At 41.6% G+C, this 20,305-nt stretch overlaps 1 protein-coding gene across 2 annotated transcripts in view; it reads right to left on the bottom strand.

Moving 5' to 3' along the window:
• The window catches only part of Rfwd3 (ring finger and WD repeat domain 3), a 31,252-nt gene extending 15,625 nt beyond the window's left edge, over positions 1-15,627 (bottom strand). The window contains exons 1-6 of one of the 2 annotated variants that reach the window (XM_038313115.1): positions 15,495-15,627; positions 12,049-12,559; positions 7,319-7,497; positions 5,337-5,407; positions 2,496-2,681; positions 2,325-2,416 (exon numbers count right to left, since the gene is read on the bottom strand). In XM_038313115.1, coding sequence (XP_038169043.1) covers positions 2,325-2,416; positions 2,496-2,681; positions 5,337-5,407; positions 7,319-7,497; positions 12,049-12,557 — 1,037 coding nt within the window. In that variant the 5' untranslated portion in view covers positions 12,558-12,559; positions 15,495-15,627. The remainder of the gene's footprint in view (positions 1-2,324; positions 2,417-2,495; positions 2,682-5,336; positions 5,408-7,318; positions 7,498-12,048; positions 12,560-15,494) is intronic. The other variant, XM_038313116.1, reaches the window with a different exon arrangement.
• Between the last annotated feature and the right edge of the window lie 4,678 nt (positions 15,628-20,305).

Here is a 20,305-nt window from a genome sequence, read left to right as displayed (position 1 = left end):
AACTCACTCTGTAGACCAGGCTGGCCTCAAAATCAGAGATCCACCTGCCTCTGCCTCCTGAATACTGGGATTAAAGGCATGCACTAACATGCCTGGCTGCATTTTGAAAATTTTTAATTCTTCCTAAAGAGGCTAGAGTAAATTGTTTTCAAGTCTCAGGATCCATCGATAGTCATGTGGATATTCTGTCTTCACTTTCTGGTGGCACTATGGATCAAAATCAGGGATTTGTACATTTAGTCTATCATAGGCTAACCCTGAACTATATCCCTGCCCAGTGAACCATTTCCTCCAGCTAATCTTGGCCTCTTAAAGGTTTTACAACATCCCAAATGGCATCACCAGCCCTAAGTATTTAGATATTTTACATTCAAACATTATCAGTAAAATGTGAATTAATACATGTCTACAATTTTCTCAATGGTGGGTATTTTAAACTTTAGTCTCCTTTTTCTTTCAAGAGACAGGGCCTTTGTAGCAAGGCAGTTTGGAACTTGCTAGGCATTTTCCCCCCATAAATCCCAGGGGTTTATGGATGCCAGTCAAGAGCTCTACCACTGAGCTATGTACCCAGTCTTGGCCTTGATCCTCCTGCTTCTATCTCCCATGAACATGTCACCATTTGAAAAAAAACATTAACTATGTGAGAACATGGGTCTTAGCTGGGCACGGTGACATGCCTTTTATCCTAGCACTTGGGAGGCAGAAGCAGGCAGATAGATCTGAGTCTGAGGCCACCTGATCTACGTAGTGAGTTCTAGGACAGCCAGAGGTACACAGTAAAAGCCTGTCTCCAGGAAAGCAAACATACAAACAAATAAAACCAACAACCCCAAAACAAATAAAAAGATGAGTCTTGCTATGGCCTGGGACTTACTATTTGCTCAGGCTTGTTTTTAATTCCCCACAAATTTTGCACGAGCCTCCAAAGTGTTGAAATTACAGGTGTGGACAACCATGCCACACCAGATCTTTATTCAAAAAAGTTCTCAATCCCCCAGTACTAAAATGAAACCCAGGACCTTGCAATGTTAAGCAAGTGCTTTACCACTAAGCTATACTTCCCAACTTCAGCTTCACACTGCACTTTACTTTTGGAGACAGGGTATCTCTATGTAGCCATGACTAGCCTCGTCTCTATATAGATCAGGGCTGGCCTCAAACTCAGAGATCTGCCTGCCTCTGCCTCCCGAGTGCTGGAATTAAAGGTGCCACGATCTCTGGCTTCCAACCTCACATTTTAATGCTATATAGACAACAAATCATGTAGAATGTGATTATGTAAGTACCAGCACCTGAGATTATAGATCTTCAGAAATCCCAAATTAAGAGATAAGAAAACCGTCAGAGTAGTAAGGAAATTAGATAATTTCTTTATCAAATATGCTTTAAAAAGAAGCAAAGAGTGCCTCTGGATAAGAAAAGGACCTCACATTGAATGTGCACATCTTCCTAGTTCTGGGAGCAGTCAAAGGAAGGCTTGTACAGGTAACAAAGGCGTCCAAATGGGCACTACAAAGAACTGGAGAAATCTAGCTGGGGCAGTGGTGGTGCACACCTTTAATTTTAGCACTCAGAAGGCAGATCTGTGAGTCTGAAGCCAGCCCACTCCACAGAGTGAGTTCCAGGATAACAAGGGTTTTACAGCAAAACCGTCTTGAAAACATATACACAAGCACGCACACACGCCTGGCAGTGGTGGCTCATGCCTTTAATCCCAGCCATCGGGAGGCTGAGGCAGATGGATCTCTGTAAGTTTGAGGCCAGCCTGGTCTACAGTGCTAGTTCCAGGACAGCTAGGGCGGTTACAAAGAGAAACCCTATATGAAAAAACAAAAACAAATCACCACCACACACATACACACAAAACCCAAGAAACAAAGAAATGAAATGAAGCAGAGAAACTCTAGGCAGTGGGTTTGTGGTTGTTGTTGTTGTTTTTCGAGACAGGGTTTCTCTGTAGCTTTGAGGCCTGTCCTGGAACTAGCTCTTTTTTTTTTTTTTCCCTTTTTCTTCTTTGGAACGAGCTCTTGTAGACCAGGCTGGCCTGGAACTCACAGAGATTCGCCTGCCTCTGCCTACCGAGTACAGGGATTAAAGGCTTGCACCACCACCACCTGGCATCTAGGCAGATTTTAAAATTTTTCCCCTTTCTCGCATTTATTTATTGTGTGTTATATACATAAATGTGTGGAAGTCATAGGACAACTTTGTAGGAGTCAGTTCTTTCCAGCCACCATTAAGTCCTGGTTATTTAATTTGCTGATTAAGGCTTGGGAACAAGTGCCTTTACCCACTAAACTATCTCACTCACCCTCACCTACCTTTTCATGCGCTCCTGTTCACTATTGTCCAAAGCTCTGAGGGTCCGGGCATAAAGAACAACGATGTCACTGTGCTTGGCTTTCTTGTTGCACTAAAGAGTCCAGTGAGACACAATCAGTATGGTTCTAGGGATTCTGACTTAATACAAAGTCCTTGTTTATGGTCCTTACCTGAGGACATTTTCGTGTTTGTCCTTTAAGCCACTTAGAAATGCATCTATATCCAAAGAGGTGCCCACAGCGTAAGGCTGAGAGCCGATGGTCCCCAGCACTGGTCCACTGTTCCAAACATATTGTGCAAGTTTCCCCTTCTTCATCATCCACAGAAGATAGAACGTTGGGTTTCTGGGGAGACTTCTAGATGAAAGTTGAAATGCAATCAAGTCAGAAATTGCAAAAAAACAGTCTCATGTGCAAACTACCAAATAAAACTGCACCAAAATGATATAAACCTACCTGAAAAGCTGCAAAGAATGTTTAACACCTACTAGATACGTGCCATTTTTATAAAATACAACCTAACGAAATATACATTATATACTATATACACTATCTACTCCTGGGGGTGTGGTGGAAGCTAAACATGTCTTCTACCATTAAGTTACATCCCAGAAATACTCATTTTTTTTTTTACTGTTGTTGAGAAAGGGCCTGAATATTGAACCATACTAGCCTCAAATTTAAATTCTCTCCACTTAGCCTTTTGAGTGCTGGAATTACAAGCAGGTACCATCACCACACCCGGAATACCTTTTGTTTCCGTTCACGCACCCATTATTTCATGGGTGGTAAAGAAGACAACTTTTGGAGTTGTTTCTCTGTCCACCGCGTGGATCTCAGGAAGTGCCTTTACCAGAAGAGCTACCTACCTGGCCTCCTATTTTTGATCTTACAAAATTCTTTGATTCTCTATCTTTTCCAATCCAAACAAAGAAAAGCAATTACTAGTCCAAAGTTACAGAAAGTGAAGTAAAAACAATCTGGAAATCACAATAATCAACAACAGATAGTAGATAGGCTCTTTTTTACTTTTTGGAAACAGGGTCTTACTATACAGCCTGGACTGACATTATGTGTACTAATGTCGTTGCCCTCCCCCCCCCCCCGGTATATGGCCTTTTCTTCTTTAATTGTTGCTACCCATGTGCATGTGGGCATATATACATAATTTGTATGTATGTACACACAACACACTATAAACACATCCCGTTTAGTCCACATAATGTTACTTTTATGTGTGTTTTCAGGGCTGAAACTGAATTGCTATCCAGGTTATCCAGGTACTGGACAACTACTTGGTGTATTCCTCCAGAGCAGACTATTTCTCCTGCTTTCAGCACTCTTTAGTTGCTGTTAGTTCTTTGTCTAGGCTCGAAGTCTCATTCATAGCTTTCCCTTTTCTACATTAGCATTTGTTGGTGTCATCCTTGTTCAGGTCAAGAAGGTTCTTTCTTTTAATTTTTTGCTTTTCAATAGGGTTTCCCTGTCCTGGAACATACTCTGTGAACCAGAGATTCGTCTGCCTCTGCCTTCCAAGTGCTGGGATTAAAGTCGTGCGCCCAGCCCAAGGAAGTTCCTTATACATGCAAAATTAAACTAATCATCAACTCCTATAGCCATAAAACATTCAGCTCATTCCAGTCAAAGGAAAATATGAGAAAACAAAGAACATAAAAATCTTAACAAAAGCCTGAGGGTGGTGGTGGTGTGCGCCTTTAATCCCAGCAGGCAGGCAGAGGCAGGTGGATCTCTGAGTTTAAGGCCAGCCTGGTCTACAAGAGCTAGTTCCGGGACAGGCCCAAAGCTACAGAGAAACTGTCTCAGAAAAACAAAAACAAACAAACAAAAAACAGCACACACACACTGATCAATAAGCAACCATTTATAGTTACTAAATTCGACTAAAGAAACTTTTTATTCATCAGACAGGCAAAAATTGTTACCTGATGACACCAATTACTACTGTGGAAGTATATTTGTTATCCCTGCACCTGGGAGGCTGAGACAAGAGCATTGCTACAAATTGCTACAAATTCAAAGACCACCCCCGAGCCAACCAGGAGTGCTAAGTAACACCTGGTCTCAAGGAGAAAAGAAAACATGCTTACATACTGTTGCTGTGGGCATAGGCTGCATAAATTTTCAAATGCAAGTTTCATTTATCAAGTTAAAATATACTTTTCTTTGATATAGCAGTCTCTGCTAGAAATATATCTCGAGTATAATCACAACTATTTGTTAACTGTCCAATGATACTCTTGACTTATTTAAGAAAAACTTAAGAAAAAAAGGGAGGGGGGAGGAAGCAATAGGGTGCATAACAGGAAGTTGACTAAAATGTATCCTACATAATGAAACATACAAATACTAAAATAAGGACTGTCTGGGCTACCTAATAAGACTGTCCTAAAACCAACCAAAAACCAACCAACCAACCAACCAACCAACCAGTGCAAGGCTTGGTGGTGCATGCCTTTAATGCCAGCACTCAGGAGGTAGAAACAGGCAGGTCTCTTGAGTTTGAGGCCAGCCTGGTCTACAGAAGAGTGTTCCAGGACAACCAGGGCTACCCAAAAAAGAAAGTCACACAATGAATAACTGAAATAGAAACCACATCTGAAATTCTCATTCACAAAGCCTGCAAAGCTTTCTAATTTAACCTGTAATCTCATTTAAAATGAAAATCTTAAGTTTCATTTAAAGGGATGTTCAAACTGGATGTGATGACATATGCTTTAAATCGTAGCACTTAGTTAAAAGCCAAACTAACTTCAGGTTAAGACGTTATATAAAGAAAATGAGGCCGGGTGATGGTGGCACACACCTTTAATTCCAGCACTTGGGAGGTAGAGGCAGGCAGTTCTCTGTGAGTTCAAGGCCAGCCTGGTCTACAAGAGCTAGTTCCAGAAACAGCCAGGACTACTACACAGAAAAACCCTGTCTTGGGGCGGGGGGGGGGGGGGGGGAAAAAAAGAAAATTAATGGAGGAAGGGAGACGAAAATTCTTGTTACCTCTTCATGGACTGTTTCACCTCCTGTGACAGATGTAGCTTCTTGCTCTGCTGAGTTAACTCCGTGTTCTACTAAGTTGTATCCAGAAACAGCACAGACAATATACAAAAGACAGAAGTTAGGTAGGAGAAGCTAACAGAGAGTCTCACTGCAGCTGCCCACCTGAATCTATAGTATTTCTGCAAAGGATGTAATTTCTACCATACAGCATCAGTGATTTATTATTGCTATGTACTTATTTTGGCTATTCTATAAGTAGACAAAATATACAACACTCAGTTTTAAAAACCAAATCAGAGCTAGAGAAAGGGCTCAGTGGTTTAGAACACTGGGTCTTTTTGCAGAAGACCCAGGTTTAATTCCCAACATCCACATGACAGTTCACAGCCATCCTAACCTCAGTTCCAGAGAATCTGATTCTCTCTTGGGCAGTAGGCATACATGTAATTCTCATATATGCAGGCAATACATTTATACAAATAAAATTTATCTAAAAAGTAATATAAAAGCACTCACGAATTCTTAAGCTCTATTCCATTGTTTTGTGTATACATGAAAACCAGACGAACCTTAAAGTGTCAATACTTGAAAAACCTTTATAATACCACTAAAAACATTTTTATATAAACACTATCATTAATATATCTTTAAAATATAACAGAAATTCCTTACTATCATCTAATAAGAGATAATCCTGTTTATACTAAAAACTCCTCAATAGTTTTCTTTATAGTTGATTAATTCTCATCTTTTTCACTATATATGTCCATCTCTATGAATTCAAAACCAACCTGGACTACAAAGTGAGTTCCAGGACAGACAGAGCTGTTACACAGAGAAACCCTGTCTTTGAAAACCAAAAAAACCAAAAACAGGGTCTGGAGATAGGGCCCAGCAGTTAAGCGTACTTGGTGATCTCATAGAGGACCGGGATTAGTACCCAGCAGTCACGTGGTGGTTCACAACCATTGATAAAACTCTAGTTTCAGAGAATCCAGTGCCCTCTTCTGACCACCTTGGGCACAGACATGTACATGTGCAGGTAAAACACTCATAAACAATAAATTCTTAAAAAATATCTAAAAAGATTTTTTAAAGGAAAAGGTATCGAAAGAACATGATCTGGGTATTAGTGGCTTTTAAATGAAAACAGAACATCTACTTTAGGGGGTCTCTGTTTACCAACTGCTAAATAAAATTTCATTTACACAAAATAAAACATACTAAAACACGAAAGTCACAACTCAGATGGCTGAGTTTATCATTATATAGCCCAGGCTAATCTTGCATTACATCGTCCAAAATGATGGCATTATAGACATTTGTACCAATAACATAGGCACACAAAACTTTTAAATATACAATTTACTTCCTCAGGTTTACTGAGGTAATCTCTTCTTGTCCTGACTTTATGTCTGCCCAGATACTTTTCAGCCTTCTGGTCACATCCATTTTGGTTGGCAATACTTTTGGGACTGTCCATGACCCTGACCATGGTCCAGATGTTATTAGCCAAAATAATTAAATGTTTGTGCAAGCTAGAATATAAAACTAAAACAAGTAGAGGAAGCATATATCAGTAATTGTAATCTTATGTCTGGAAAACACTGCTAAAATCTGGAAAAAGACAGATGCCACAAGGTTACTCACTCCAATCTCCTTTAACATTGATGTAATTGTGGTTTTTGTCTTTAAAAATGATGTACCTCTGAACTTTGGCACCAAGAGACATTTTGGAGGTGTTAGCCTGCTCTTGGTCTAGCCATTATTAAAGGGCTCTAGTAATTGTTTAATTAGTTAGGCAGTGGGTGGATCATCTCAGTATAAAAAGTGAAAGGGACTGTGAAGAACCATTACAGAGAGACTTATTTGTTGGAACAAATTACAGAAAATCATGAGACAGATCACAGTCTTTTAATGTCACCATAGCCAGTGAAAGCTATCTATGCTATGTGGATTTTAGTTCTGGATAAAATACAGACCTGGGATGTTAGCTTCAGGTTCTTCTGCCTGGACAACAACCTCTTCATTCTCTGCAGAGCTATCACTGTCAGAATCAGTTCCTGATGTAGGATTCCTGGTCTGTGAATCAGGAGCAGTGGCTGGTACATAGGGCTGAGACCTGCTTACCTGAAAGTAGGCATACACTGGTGTTCTCAACCTGCGTGGACATAGAGACAAAAGAATTATAGTACAATGGACCATCACTGCAAGAATAATCTCTGATGATGAAGACAATTCCTAGTTATTTCAGTCTATTTCAAGGCCATTAAATGTTTCCATTGAAAGCTGAGTGAAAACTAACATATTCTAGGGCTGGAGAGATGGCTCAGCAGGCAACAGCACTTGTTGCTCTTACAAAGGACCTGGGTATGGTACCCACATGGCAGCTTACAACTGTCCGTAACTCCAGTTTTAGGAGCTCTGATGCCTCTCCTGACTTTGATGGGCACCAGACATATATATCATACACATACATACTCACAGGCAAACAATTAAAAATAAATATAACTGGGCTGGAAAGATAGCTCAGTGTTAAGAGCACTTATTGGTCTTCCAGAGAACCAGGATTCAGTACCCTGCACCCACATGGAAGCTCACAGCCAGTTTGAGGGGATCCAATGCCTCTGGCCTCCTTGAGTACCTGGACTCTAATGCATATACTTTATCATAGATCCCCACATAGACACATAATTTAAAATAATAAAAGTAAATTCTTAAAAAAAGAAAAAAAAAAGAAGATCAGGCAAATACTGGTTAAATATACCCCCCCCCAATTCAATTATGGAGTCTTTTAGGAAACCAACCACCAAACATCATATAATGAGGATTCTTTCCAACAACATGGAGCTCCCCGTGGTGGGTGTCAAACAGTCTATTTCCAAGGCTACCATGGGTCTGGACAAAGGGATGAGAATAGGGAACACTACAAAATGTACCAAGAGTCGCTTCACTAATCACCCTAGATTACTACAGACATGGCCAACTCTGTCATGAAAACTTAGTTAACATTTTACAAACACTGTTACTACTCTAAGGAGAAATTTTTCCTTTTTTTTTTTATGTGGGAGTTTTATTGAAATAAAGGGAGTGGGGTGGGGGAGAGAAAGAGAAATACAGAGAGAAAGAAGAGGCAAGGACCAGCCTGCCTCTTCAGAAGAGGGATAAGAGAGAAGAAAATTTTCTATAGTCCTTTTTCTGCTTTTTTTTTTCTTTTTTTTTTGGGGGGGGGGGGGTTAGTGTCTAGTAAGCACAAGGTCCAGAGTTGCTGAGCTGGATCTCTACATCCAATCCTAAACAATTTCAGAAGAACATTTTAAAAAAGATTTATTTATTTATTATGCATACAATGTTCTGTTAACATATATACACCAGAAGAGGCACCAGATCTCATTATAGATTGTTGTAAGCCACCATGTGGTTGCTGGGAATTGAACTCAGGACCTCTGGAAGAACAGCTAGTGCTCTTAACCTCTGAGCCATCTCTCCAGCCCCCCAGAAGAACATTTTTGTGCCCTCCCCACCCCCATTTTTAATCAGGGTCTATGTAGCTTCAAATAGGCTGGCTTTGAATTCACGGGTCTACCTGCCTCTGCCTCCCAAGTGCTGGTATTAAAAGGCAAGCATTACCACACCCCAGTTGGGTTTTTTGTTGTTGTTTGTTTTAACAGACCAGGTTGCAAATACTCCTACCTGGCTTCTAACTTGTTAACATGCCAAAGATGGCCTTGAATTTCTGATCTTCCAGATCTACTTTCCAAGTGCTGGGATTAAAGGTATACACTACCGCCAAGCATGATGGCACACACCTTTAATTCCAGCACTCTGGAGGCAGAGCTTGAGGCCAGTTTGGTCTACAGAGTTTGTTCCAGGACAGCCAAAGATACACAGAGAAATCCTGTCTCAAACAAAAAACAACCTATACACTACCATTCCCAATTCACTGATGCTGGGAATCAAACCCAGGACTTAGTGCATGAAAGGTAAGCTCTATCAAGTCCGAAACAGTGCCTTTCTTACAACACAAATCCTTTTTTTTTACCTGTTTTAAATTAAGCTTAGTTTAGGTTTTTTTTTGTTTGGTTGGTTTTGGTTTCTCGAGAGGGTTTCTCTGTGTATCTCTGGCTGCCCTGGAACTCACTTGGTAGACTAGAATGGCCTCAAATTCAGAGATCAGTCTGCCTCTGCCTCTGCCTCTGTCTCCTTGCACGCTGTGATTAAAGGTATGTGCCACCATCTGGCTTTGTTTTACGATAAGATATCCTTTTTACAGGACTAAAAAGTGCTAGGATTAAAGGCATGTACCACACCTGGCTGGCCTCTTCAGATTTACTTTTTTTACATTTATGGCGCTTTGCCTGCATGTATGTCTATGTACCACATGCATGTAGTACAGGTCAGAAGAGGGACATCAGATCCTTTGGAACCGGGGTTTCAGACGGTAGTTAGCAACTACTAGGAATCAAATCCTAGTCTGGTCCTCTGGAGGAGCAGCTAAGCACTGAGCCATCTCTTCAGACCAACCTGATCTTGAGTTAAAAAAAAAATTTGGGTTTTCTTTATCACCTGTAGTCCTAGTCTTCCTTAGTTTTGTGATAACAGGTACTCTGATATATCCTATTCATCAATATCCCTAGGGTAAAATTCAATTTCACATATTAGAGTTATAATACTTCATGAATGATGGCTTTGGCAACAGAATCTAGCAGGATGGAGTTTTAAAGCTTGGCTTAGGGGCTTGCTGCCAAGATCAGTTTATTATTTAATTTTTCCCTCAAATAGGCCTCTTGGCTAGGTCTAAGGCAGAAGCCACTCACTTTGGCCCCAGGAAGTCTAGCAGGTGAGTCAATGGCAAACATTATAGAGAGAAATTCATCTAAATTTTGGAAATTCAGAAGCCAGCATGGTGGCAACACTTATAATTTCATCACTCATGAAGTAGAAGTAGGAGGCTGTTACCAGATCAACCTGAGCTATACAATAAGACTTTATTTCATTGAAGGAAAAAAAAAGAAAAATCACCAAAACCAACTAACTAAATAACCCTACCCAATGCTAGTGAGATGGATGAGCAAGTCAATCACTTGAGTTCAACTGGGGACTCGTATAGTAGGACAGAACCAACTCCAGCAAATTGTCTTCTAACCGCCACATCCATGCTTGTGCCATGAGTGTGCTCATATACATATACACGAATAGGAACATGTAAAAAGGACAAAGGAATAATCCCTACCTTAAAACAAGGAACACAAATATAGTTCAGAAGAAAGAAACCAGTCCTAGGAAAATTCAGTTACACAGATTTAGTGTAGAATTTGCTTAAAATACAGTTTCAGGAAAATGTTTTAGTATTGTATTCATCTTGTTATAGAATCCATGTTCCTTGCAGTGAACTGTAGAGCCTTGGCCTTTGAGGTTTACTCACTTTGCAGAGCAGGTTACATGGATATCAGTACCAGTCAAATGGCTTGGCTGACACATCTTTCAACTCCTATTTGTAAATGGAGGTTTCTCTGTCCCATCCCGCCCTGCAATCACTTCTAAATAATCACTCAGAGGCTTAATATTGATTATAAAATGCTTGGCCTATAGTTCAGGCTTATTACTAATTAGCTCTTACATTTAAATCAATCCATTTCTATTATCTATGTATTGCCACATGGCCATGGCTTTTATCAGTCTGCTGGCATGTTGTCTCTTGGGCAGCTGGCCTGCATCTCTCTTGACTCCACCCCTCTTCATTTGAGTTGTTTGTCTCACCTAACCTTATTCTGGCTGTCTATTGGCCAAACAGTTTTTATTATTAACCAATGAGATGAATACTTACTTACAGTGTACAGAAAGATCATCCGACAGCATTCTACAATCCACCTCCTATAAGTAATTAATTTTGTTTGTTTGTTCTTTGAGACAGGGTCTATATAGACCATGCTAGCTTCAAGCTCAGAGATCTGCTTGCCAAAGGCTGTGATTAAAGACATGCACTACAATGCCCAGAATTTAAAAATAAATAAATCTTAAAAAGGGGGGAGCACACCACAGTTGTGGAGGTGGTTCAGCAGGTAAATCACCTGCCATTCAAGCACAAGCATCAGAGTTCAAATACCCAGAACATGTGTAAATGTGGGGAGGGCCCTTGTAATTCATGGAGACGAGATTCCCAGAGCAAGCTAGTTAGCTAAACAAGCCACATGAGAGAGTCCTAGGTTCAACTGAGACCCTGTCTTAATAACCATGCACACCTAAGTATGCACACGCTTCATACATATTTGAAAACATTTTAATTAATAAGTAAAAGGGGAGGTGGTGGGGAAGGGATGACTCAGAGGTTAAGAGGATTGGCTGTTCTTCCAGAGCGCCTGAGTTCACTTCCCAGCAACCACAGGGTGGTTCACAACCATCTATAATTAGATCTGGTGCCCTCTTCTGGTGTGCAGGCATATACACAGGCAAAACACTGTATACATAATAAAGAAATAATAAACAAAAGGGGCCACCTTCAATAAATATTATTGCAGACAAACCTGCCTTTAGATTTCAAAGCACATCACTGAAACCATCCCCTCAATATTAAAAGAAGTAAACAAGCAAGCACTAATTTCATCTGATCTACCAGGAAGTGGGGATTCTGAAGAGTTAGCACTGAGGGTGTGTCTAGAATCTGAGTTTCACAATTCATAAAGTGGCATCAATCATTTAACTTATATTTTACCTGGCACCATCTGGCCTCTGAGACCCTCCACTTCTGGCCCTTAAAATGGATCCTGTTCTTCTCCTCATTCTCACTGGTCCCACACTGTGGTTTGAAGGTGGCGGTCTCAGCAATTCCAGCATGTTATGAAGTCTCTGCAGCCCGCTAATGAAGTTGTTCATAGAAGCTGCCGTAGCAGCTCGGACACTCTGGTTAGCACCAGACCCCTGTCTATGCTCTTCTGAAGGTCCTGGATTGACTGCCTCCACATTGCCTTCTGAGAGCTGGGCATCCTCTGTCAAATCAATGGATGCTGGTGGCACAGGCTGTAAGAGGGGCAGTCCTCCTTGGCTGCTGACCACTTCAGCAGGGACATGCTGACCAAGTGCTCCTCCTTGGCTGCTGACCACTTCAGCTGGGGCAGGCTGGAGGAGAGGTGGCCCCTGGCTGGTAACTTCGGTTGGAGCAGCCTGTTCTGTAGTACCAGCTAATGGTACTTGAAGATCACAGTCCATCGCCTCATGAGCCATCACTAGAGATAAAGCATTTGTAAAACATATTAGTAAAATAGGTTAAAAAAACTAAAAAAAAAAACAAAAAAAAAAAAAACAAAAATCATATAGTTGATATAAGCAGTCTTTTAGAATTTCTGCTTAAGATTCTTTTTAGCAAATCAGCAAATTAGAAAAACCTTAAAAATTAATGAAGTAAGAAATGTTTTGGCAACCAACTCTAGAGCCTGGAGGATCACCATGAATTCAAGGCCATCCTGGGCTACAAGACAAGACCAGAGCAAACCAAACCATTTACAACCATTTTCCTATAATCATAGTATATGTGTGTGTGTGTGTGTGTAGTATATATGTCCCAAAATATAAAGACCCCCTATAATAAGGAGGCTTAATATTGTATTAAAAAGTAATCTCCCAGAAACCCTGCAATTTTGTCTCAACCAACATAAAGACATTTATCAAAGCAAACAAAATGTTATACCTAACAGGTAATATTAATCTTTCATAACATCAAAAGTGACAAAGGATATACAGAAATGCCGTTTTTTGGTACACGTGGTACTGGGGACTGAATACAGGGCCCTGTACACACTAAGCATATCGCTCTACCACTTAGTTCTACTCACCCATCTACTCCCAGCCAAGCCACAGAAGACATTTTTACATTTGTAAGATAAAATTTAAATTTCTTTGAGAAAAAGCGAAAGTGAGACCGGAGACTGAAGCTCAGTACCAGCCTAGTATACAACAGTATTTGGATTAACCCTGGCACATATGCAAATACATCAAAGCTAAATTTGCTGGGCTTGGTGATCTATCTGTAATCCTAGCACCGACAGGGTGAAGGTGGAGGCAGGAGAATGGTGAACTGGGCTAGCCTCAACTACAAAGTAGGTTTCAGAAACCTGAACTACTTAGCAAAACCATACATATATGTAAATTTAATTAATTAAAAAACACAGTCCAAGACCTATTAGATCTGAGTAATGAATGCACAGAATTTTTTATTCTAATTTTCAGCATGGTTCTATACCAATCCTCCCATCTCATGCCAAGAGAGCAACCATTGTTCTGATTTCAAATGGAAGGTAACAGCAGAGAATTCCACACAGCATCTATTTCATAGCTGGTGCTGTGTCCTCCCAAGGAAAAAACTACAACAAATGATAAACCAAAACTACAACAACTAAGACCATGCCAGGACCTATACATTACTATACATTACATGCCAGGACCTATACATCACTAAAACCACAGTAGACTTAGAACCAGGACCTATACATTACTAAACTACAACAACTAAGACCATGCCAGGACCTATACATCACTAAACTACAACAACTAAGACCATGCCAGGACCTATACATCACTAAAACCACAGTAGACTTAGAACCAGGACCTATACATTACTATACATTACATGCCAGGACCTATACATCACTAAAACCACAGTAGACTTAGAACCAGGACCTATACATTACATGCCAGGACCTATACATCACTAAAACCGCAGTAGACTTAGAACCAGGGGCTATACATTACATGCCAGGACCTATACATCACTAAAACCGCAGTAGACTTAGAACCAGGACCTATACATCACTATACATTACATGCCAGGACCTATACATTACTAAACTACAACAACTAAGACCATGCCAGGACCTATACATCACTAAAACCGCAGTAGACTTAGAACCAGGACCTATACATTACTATACATTACATGCCAGGACCTATACATCACTAAAACCGCAGTAGACTTAGAACCTAGCAATTTTAACTTTTTGTGCAAAAAAAGGCTACGCTTAAAAATTTTTTCACTACTCCTCGAAAACACGTAAACTAACGCTTTTAATGTGTTCTAAGGTTTACCAACATCCTTACAAGAATTATCTTAAAAGACCCTGCCATTGCTTAGTGTCCTAACAGTAATTCCGTCCTTAGAGAGGATAGTCTCAAATTTGAGGGCAGTCCGGGTTCCAGAGGGAGACATCACAAACAAGCAAGCCTAAGCTACGTATAGATGCATTCTAGAGACATTACTTCAGACTTATGCAAACAAAAGACAGGATCGGATCAATACAGGCAGACTGGAGGGACGCACGACCGTCCACTCCGAAGACCCCTTCTTACAGACGGCTATTTAAAGTTTACAATTAAGTTAGCTAACTTAACTCAATCGCGTAGGAAGAAAGCAATAAACACAACTATTCCAAATCCTGGGCACGAACGCAGGATTTTGTCTGAAACAAACTCACTTGCCCGCCGCCTCTTTACCCTCAGCACGTCACAAAAAAAAACAAAAAAACAAAAAACAGCTAGCGTGATGGCCATGAAATGTCAGCGGCCTTCAAAAGGTGAACTTCACATCTGCCATCTTACAAGGAAGCTTCAGAAACAGAAGGCGGGGGCGACGACCCCCCAATAAACAGGGCGTCTGGAGTCGGTGGGGATTCAGTCTGACCTGGGTTCAGATCCAGGCTCCCCCTTTTAGTTTCTGGAAAACCTAGTTTCCTAACCTGTCTGTCTTAGTCTGCTCACCCGCAGCCACGAGATAACGAGAATACACACTTCACAGCTCGGCTGGCGTGGTAAAATTGCAGTTCTGTAACACTGCGAGAGATAAGTGCCAAAGAGAACCTGGCGCTCGAGCGCACCGGAGGCACCTGGAGAACTAAACTACGCCGCACAGGGCCCGCAACCGCGCAAGCGGAACCCCGTTCAGTTCCTTCCGGAAAGCTCGTCGTCTCCGCCTTTCTTGCCCCGGACCCCCCACATTCCTCGGGAAGCAAAGAAGAAAGTCCGAGGTCCCCAGCCCTGGTCGAAAGACGCCGCAGAGTGCGCAACCCGTCTTCAGCCAACAGGACTAGGCCCCGCGACCAGACACAGGCCAAGGGAAGATGATTCGCACCCAGAGGCTCCGGGCTAAGGAGACGCAAGTACCTGCCTCACCTTAAACTGCAGGAACCAGGTCGGACGCCCCGACCGATTGCGACTTCTGATGTCGTTGCCGCGCAAAACTCGGCGCCCGCCGGCGCCAAACAACTCTTCCGACTCCTCGAGCGCCCCTTTCGAGCCAAGGCTCAGCGAGCTCCTATTGGTCAGTCCCCGAAGGCGGCAACCAATATTATTTCTTCTTCTTCCATTGGTCGGCGCTAGCTGAACTAGTGGCGCTCTCATTGGCCAGCTCTTGATACTAGCCTGGCGAAAACCTCGTGCGGAAAAAAACCTCCTACAATTGGTAGAAATCCATGTCCGTCATCTCTTGCCCCGCCCCTGTACGGTGGCATTTGAGCGTTTTCTTCCTTTTTTTTTTTTTTTTTTAACTGTTCATATATTTGAAAGGTCTAGCCGGAAGAAGATCCGAGGAAGAGAGTTCCTCATCCGTTTTTCTTCTTTTCTTCCTCTCCTCCGCTCCTCCTCCTCCTTTTCTATAATTTATTTTTATTTTACGAGCATTCATTGGTGTTTTGCCTGCAGGTATGCCCTGTGTGAGGGTATCAGATCCTCTGGAATTGGAGTTACAGATAGCTGAAAGCTGCCATGTGGGTGCTGGGAATTGAACCTGGGTCCTCTGGAAGAGCATCCAATGTTCTTACCTGCGGAGCTATCTCTCCATCCCCTTCGTCTGTTTTTCTAATGTAAGTGAAAATGTTAGAAGTGACTTCCTCGGGGGAGGGATGACTCAGATTAAGAGCACTGACTGTTCTTCCAGAGGTCCTGTGTTCAATTCCCAGCAACTACACGGCTGCTCACAGCCATCTATGTGAGAGCTGATGCCAACACTGTATACATAATCAGTATTATTTTTAAAAAGTGACGTCCTCCGCATTTCTCTAAGACTTCATTAAATAATATAGTAGTTTATCAATGATATCAATATCAAAATGTTGTCCCCAGAATTCTGGAGTCTCTAAGAGCCACGAGACAACTCAGTTCATTTATTCTTACACAGGGTTGGGCAGCTTGTCTTCAATGGTCAAAAAAAAAAAAAAAAGAATTTGTATAATTTCTTCAACTTGAAATTACTCTAATAAAATTTCTTAGAAGTATAAGTCATCACATAAGATTCTTCAAACATGTTTCTGAAATTGCATTAGCTCTGTAGACCAGGCTGGAAATATCCGTTTGCCTCTGCCTCCTGAGTGCTGGGATTAAAGGTGGGCGCCACCACCACCCAGCTATGTTTTTAAAATCAAAACTTCAGGCACAGATTACATTGCCGCATTTTTAGTTTATTAATTCAGCAGCCAATTTTTAGTAAAATTGGTAGAGGACAATATAAATAATAGATACTTTGTATATTTTCTCCTCTAAACTTGTTACCAAGGTCAGTACCAACTTTTATTTATTTATATTTATGTGCCATGGTGTTTTGTGTTAGCTCACCCCTATCATCCCGCCATTCAGGAAACTGAAACAGTAGGATCAACTGGGAGTTTGAATAAGCCTGGGTACAATAGTGAGTTTCAGGACAGTCTGGGCTACAGAGTAAGAACCTGTCCTAAAAAACAAAAGCAAGGGACTGGAGAGATTACTTAGTGGTTGTGGTAGTTTGAATGTAATTAGTCCCCATCAACTCATAGAGAGTAGCATTATTAGGAGGTGTGACTTTTGTTGGACTAGAATGAATTTGTTTGAGGAACTGTGTCACTGTGGAAGTGGACTTTGTGGTCTCCTGTAAGATCAAGCCACGCCCAGTGTCTCACACCACTTCCTGTCACCTGCAGATAAAGATGTGGGACTCTCAGCTCCAGTGCCATGTCTGCTTGAATGTTTCCTTGTCCCACCATGATGATTATGGACTAAACATCTGAAGCTGTAAGACAGCCCATTCAGTGTTTTCCTTTATAAGAGTTTCCATGGTCACGGTGTCTCTTTGCAGCAATAGAAACCCTAAGGCAGTGGCTAAGACCACTTGCTTCTCTTCACTTTGTTTGCCAGCATCCATGTAAGACATCTCCTATTTGTAATTCCAGCTCCAGGGGATCTAATACCTCTGATGATCTCTGAAGGAAACTACGGTGTCATGTATGTACCCACATTCAGACATACACACACACATACACCTACACATAAATAGAAATAATAAAAATAAATCGTTTTTAAAACCCCATCAAGCTGGATAGTGGTGGTGCACACCTTTAATCCCAGCACTTGGAAGGCAGAAACAGGCAGATCTCAGTGAGTTCGAGGCCAGTGTGGTCTACAGAGCAAGTTCCAGGACAGAACTGTTACATAGAAAAACCCTGTCTCGAGAAACCAAAACAACAACAACAACATTGATAATAATAATAATAATAATAACAACAACAAACCCTATTAAAACAAGCAAGAATTGTTTGGATGGATTTTTTTTGCTATCAAAGAACAAGACTATGGGTTCATTTACATACAACATGATAGTAATTACTTGTATAGGTCTTCATATATACTTTAAAATGCAAAATTTGAGGCTGGGAATGTATATTAGCAGAGTGTTTGTACAAGGTCATAAATTCAATTCCTAGCACTGAGGTATTTTATTTTTTGGTGTTTCTGGTCAGGATTTCTTTACGTAGCCTTGACTGTTCTAGAATTCACTCTGTAAACCAGGGTGGTTACAAACTCAGAGATCCTCTTGCCTCTGCCTCCTGAGTTGGGATTAAAGGCATGCCCCACTACTCCAGGCTAGTATTTTAAAATGCAAAACCTCCAAGAATTACCCAGGTAACTTAGTACCCAGGCAAAGAAAGTTTCTGGCTGTAGCAGAGTATAGCTTTAGACTCCGAGAAAGCCCTTCACATTGTCAACTGAAAACAGCGGAAAAGAGTTAATGGCAGGCCCACACTAGGAAAGGAGTTTATAATGGAAAACCATGACACTAGGTGAGTATTCAGTGTTTTGTGGCTTTTACATGGATGGTAGGCCTCAAACAGCCCCAAGTGTGGTGGCGAAACCAAAGAAAAACTCAGTCTGATTTGATTGGAAGTCAGAGAGGAAAGAAAGAAAAAGGAAAATCAGACGAAAGCTTGGAGTGCTCCTAATATCTGGAAAGTGAGTGTGTGTGTAGGTTGGAGTAATGAGAGAAAGTCTAGGAGAGGAGCCAGAGAAGGCACCCCATAGACCTGCATACAGTCTCTACCCAGATCTCTAACTTCTGAACTGGGCTTGTGTACAGCAGGCTTCAAGGAGATGAACACATTGCCAATGCTATTAGACACAAAAGAGAAGGATGTGCGGGACACACCATCACCCAGCACTTGGGAGGCTGAGGCAGGAGGATTAAGAAATTCAAGGTCATTCTAGCCAGCCTTAGAATTGTGAGAGCAAGTACACACACACACACACACACACACACACACACACACACGCATCTTTGGCTGTCAGCTCAAAGGTGGGAGTGGCTATTGGACTTCCAGTGAACTCCTCAGTGGAGAAAGTTAAGAAAGGAATGAAATCAGCAGGGACTTCTAGAGGGGAAGGAGGTTAGTGTGCTACGCTACATGTTTAGACTGTAGACCAGGCTGGCCTCAAACTCACAGAGATCTGCCTGCCTCTGCCTCTTGAGTGCTGGGATGTTTAGGTGGTTAGAAAGAGCTAAAAATGTTTATCTTCAGTAAAACTGAATAAGGCATGAATTGTTTAAATCAGTGCACTGCTTCTTTTCTCCCAGCCAGCACAGAGGACACCTGGTAACCAGGCAACAATCTATGTAAACAGTCGGGAGGTGGGGGAAGCTAATGGCTCCTGATCTGATTAGCACATTCACCAGATGCTGCAATTTCTATGGGCCTAGGTCTAAAGTTTACACTTATTGCTCTAAGCAGTAGAAATAAACAGCCTGGGTCTCTAAATTACCAGCTCTGATGTATACTGTTCTTAGCTGTTCTGATTGTGGTCATTGTGGGATCTCATATTTACTATGTAGCTGAAGATGATTAAACTTTTGTTTTGTTTTGTTTTGTTTGTGTTTTTCTTTTTTTGTTGTTTTGTTTTGTTTTTCGAGACAGGGTTTCTCTGTAGCTTTGGAGCCTGTCCTGGAGCTAGCTCTTGTAGTCCAGGCTGGCCTCAAACTCACAGAGATCTGCCAGCCTCTGCCTCCCGAGTGCTGGGATTAAAGGCGTGCGCCACCACTGCCTGGCTGTGTGTGTTTTTCCAGATATGTTTTTTCTGTGTAGCCTTGGCTGTCCTCTGTAGAAGGACAAAAGAACAGAACTCACTTTGTAGACCAGGCAAACTAGACTGGCTTGGAACTCACAAAGATCCTCCTGCCTCTACTTCCTAAGGGCTGGGATTGAAGGTGTGCACCACCAGTGTCCAGTGATGACTGAAAGTTTTGTTTTGTTTTGTCTTGTTTTTTGAGACAGGATTTCTCTGTGTAACAGCCCTAGCTGTCCTGGAACTATCTCTGTAGACCAGGCTGGCCTCGCACTCACAGAGATCCACCTGCCTCTGCCTCCTGAGTGCTGGGATTAAAGGTGTGTGCCACCACCACAAGGCAATGACTGAATTTTTAATCTTTCTGCCTCTACCTACCACTAAGTGGATTTTTCAGTATCAAACACAGGGCTTGTACGAGTACTCTGTACAACAACATCACTGAACAACATCACTGGTCCCTAGATCACAACAATATGGAGATCTCTGGGACCTGATGTAGAAAGTCAGACGTGATCAGAGGCCAGGCCATGGACATCCAGACAGCAAGTTTTGTATTTAGTTCAATGGGCAAAGGGAAGGGTTGTGCAGGGTTCACTCTTACTACTGTTGTGTAGCAAACA

The sequence above is a fragment of the Arvicola amphibius genome, chromosome 15 (assembly GCF_903992535.2).
Source record: "Arvicola amphibius chromosome 15, mArvAmp1.2, whole genome shotgun sequence".
NCBI lineage: Eukaryota > Metazoa > Chordata > Mammalia > Rodentia > Cricetidae > Arvicola > Arvicola amphibius.
The sequence above is the reverse complement of the archived record's forward strand: the minus strand, read 5'-3'. Positions and strand labels throughout refer to the sequence as shown.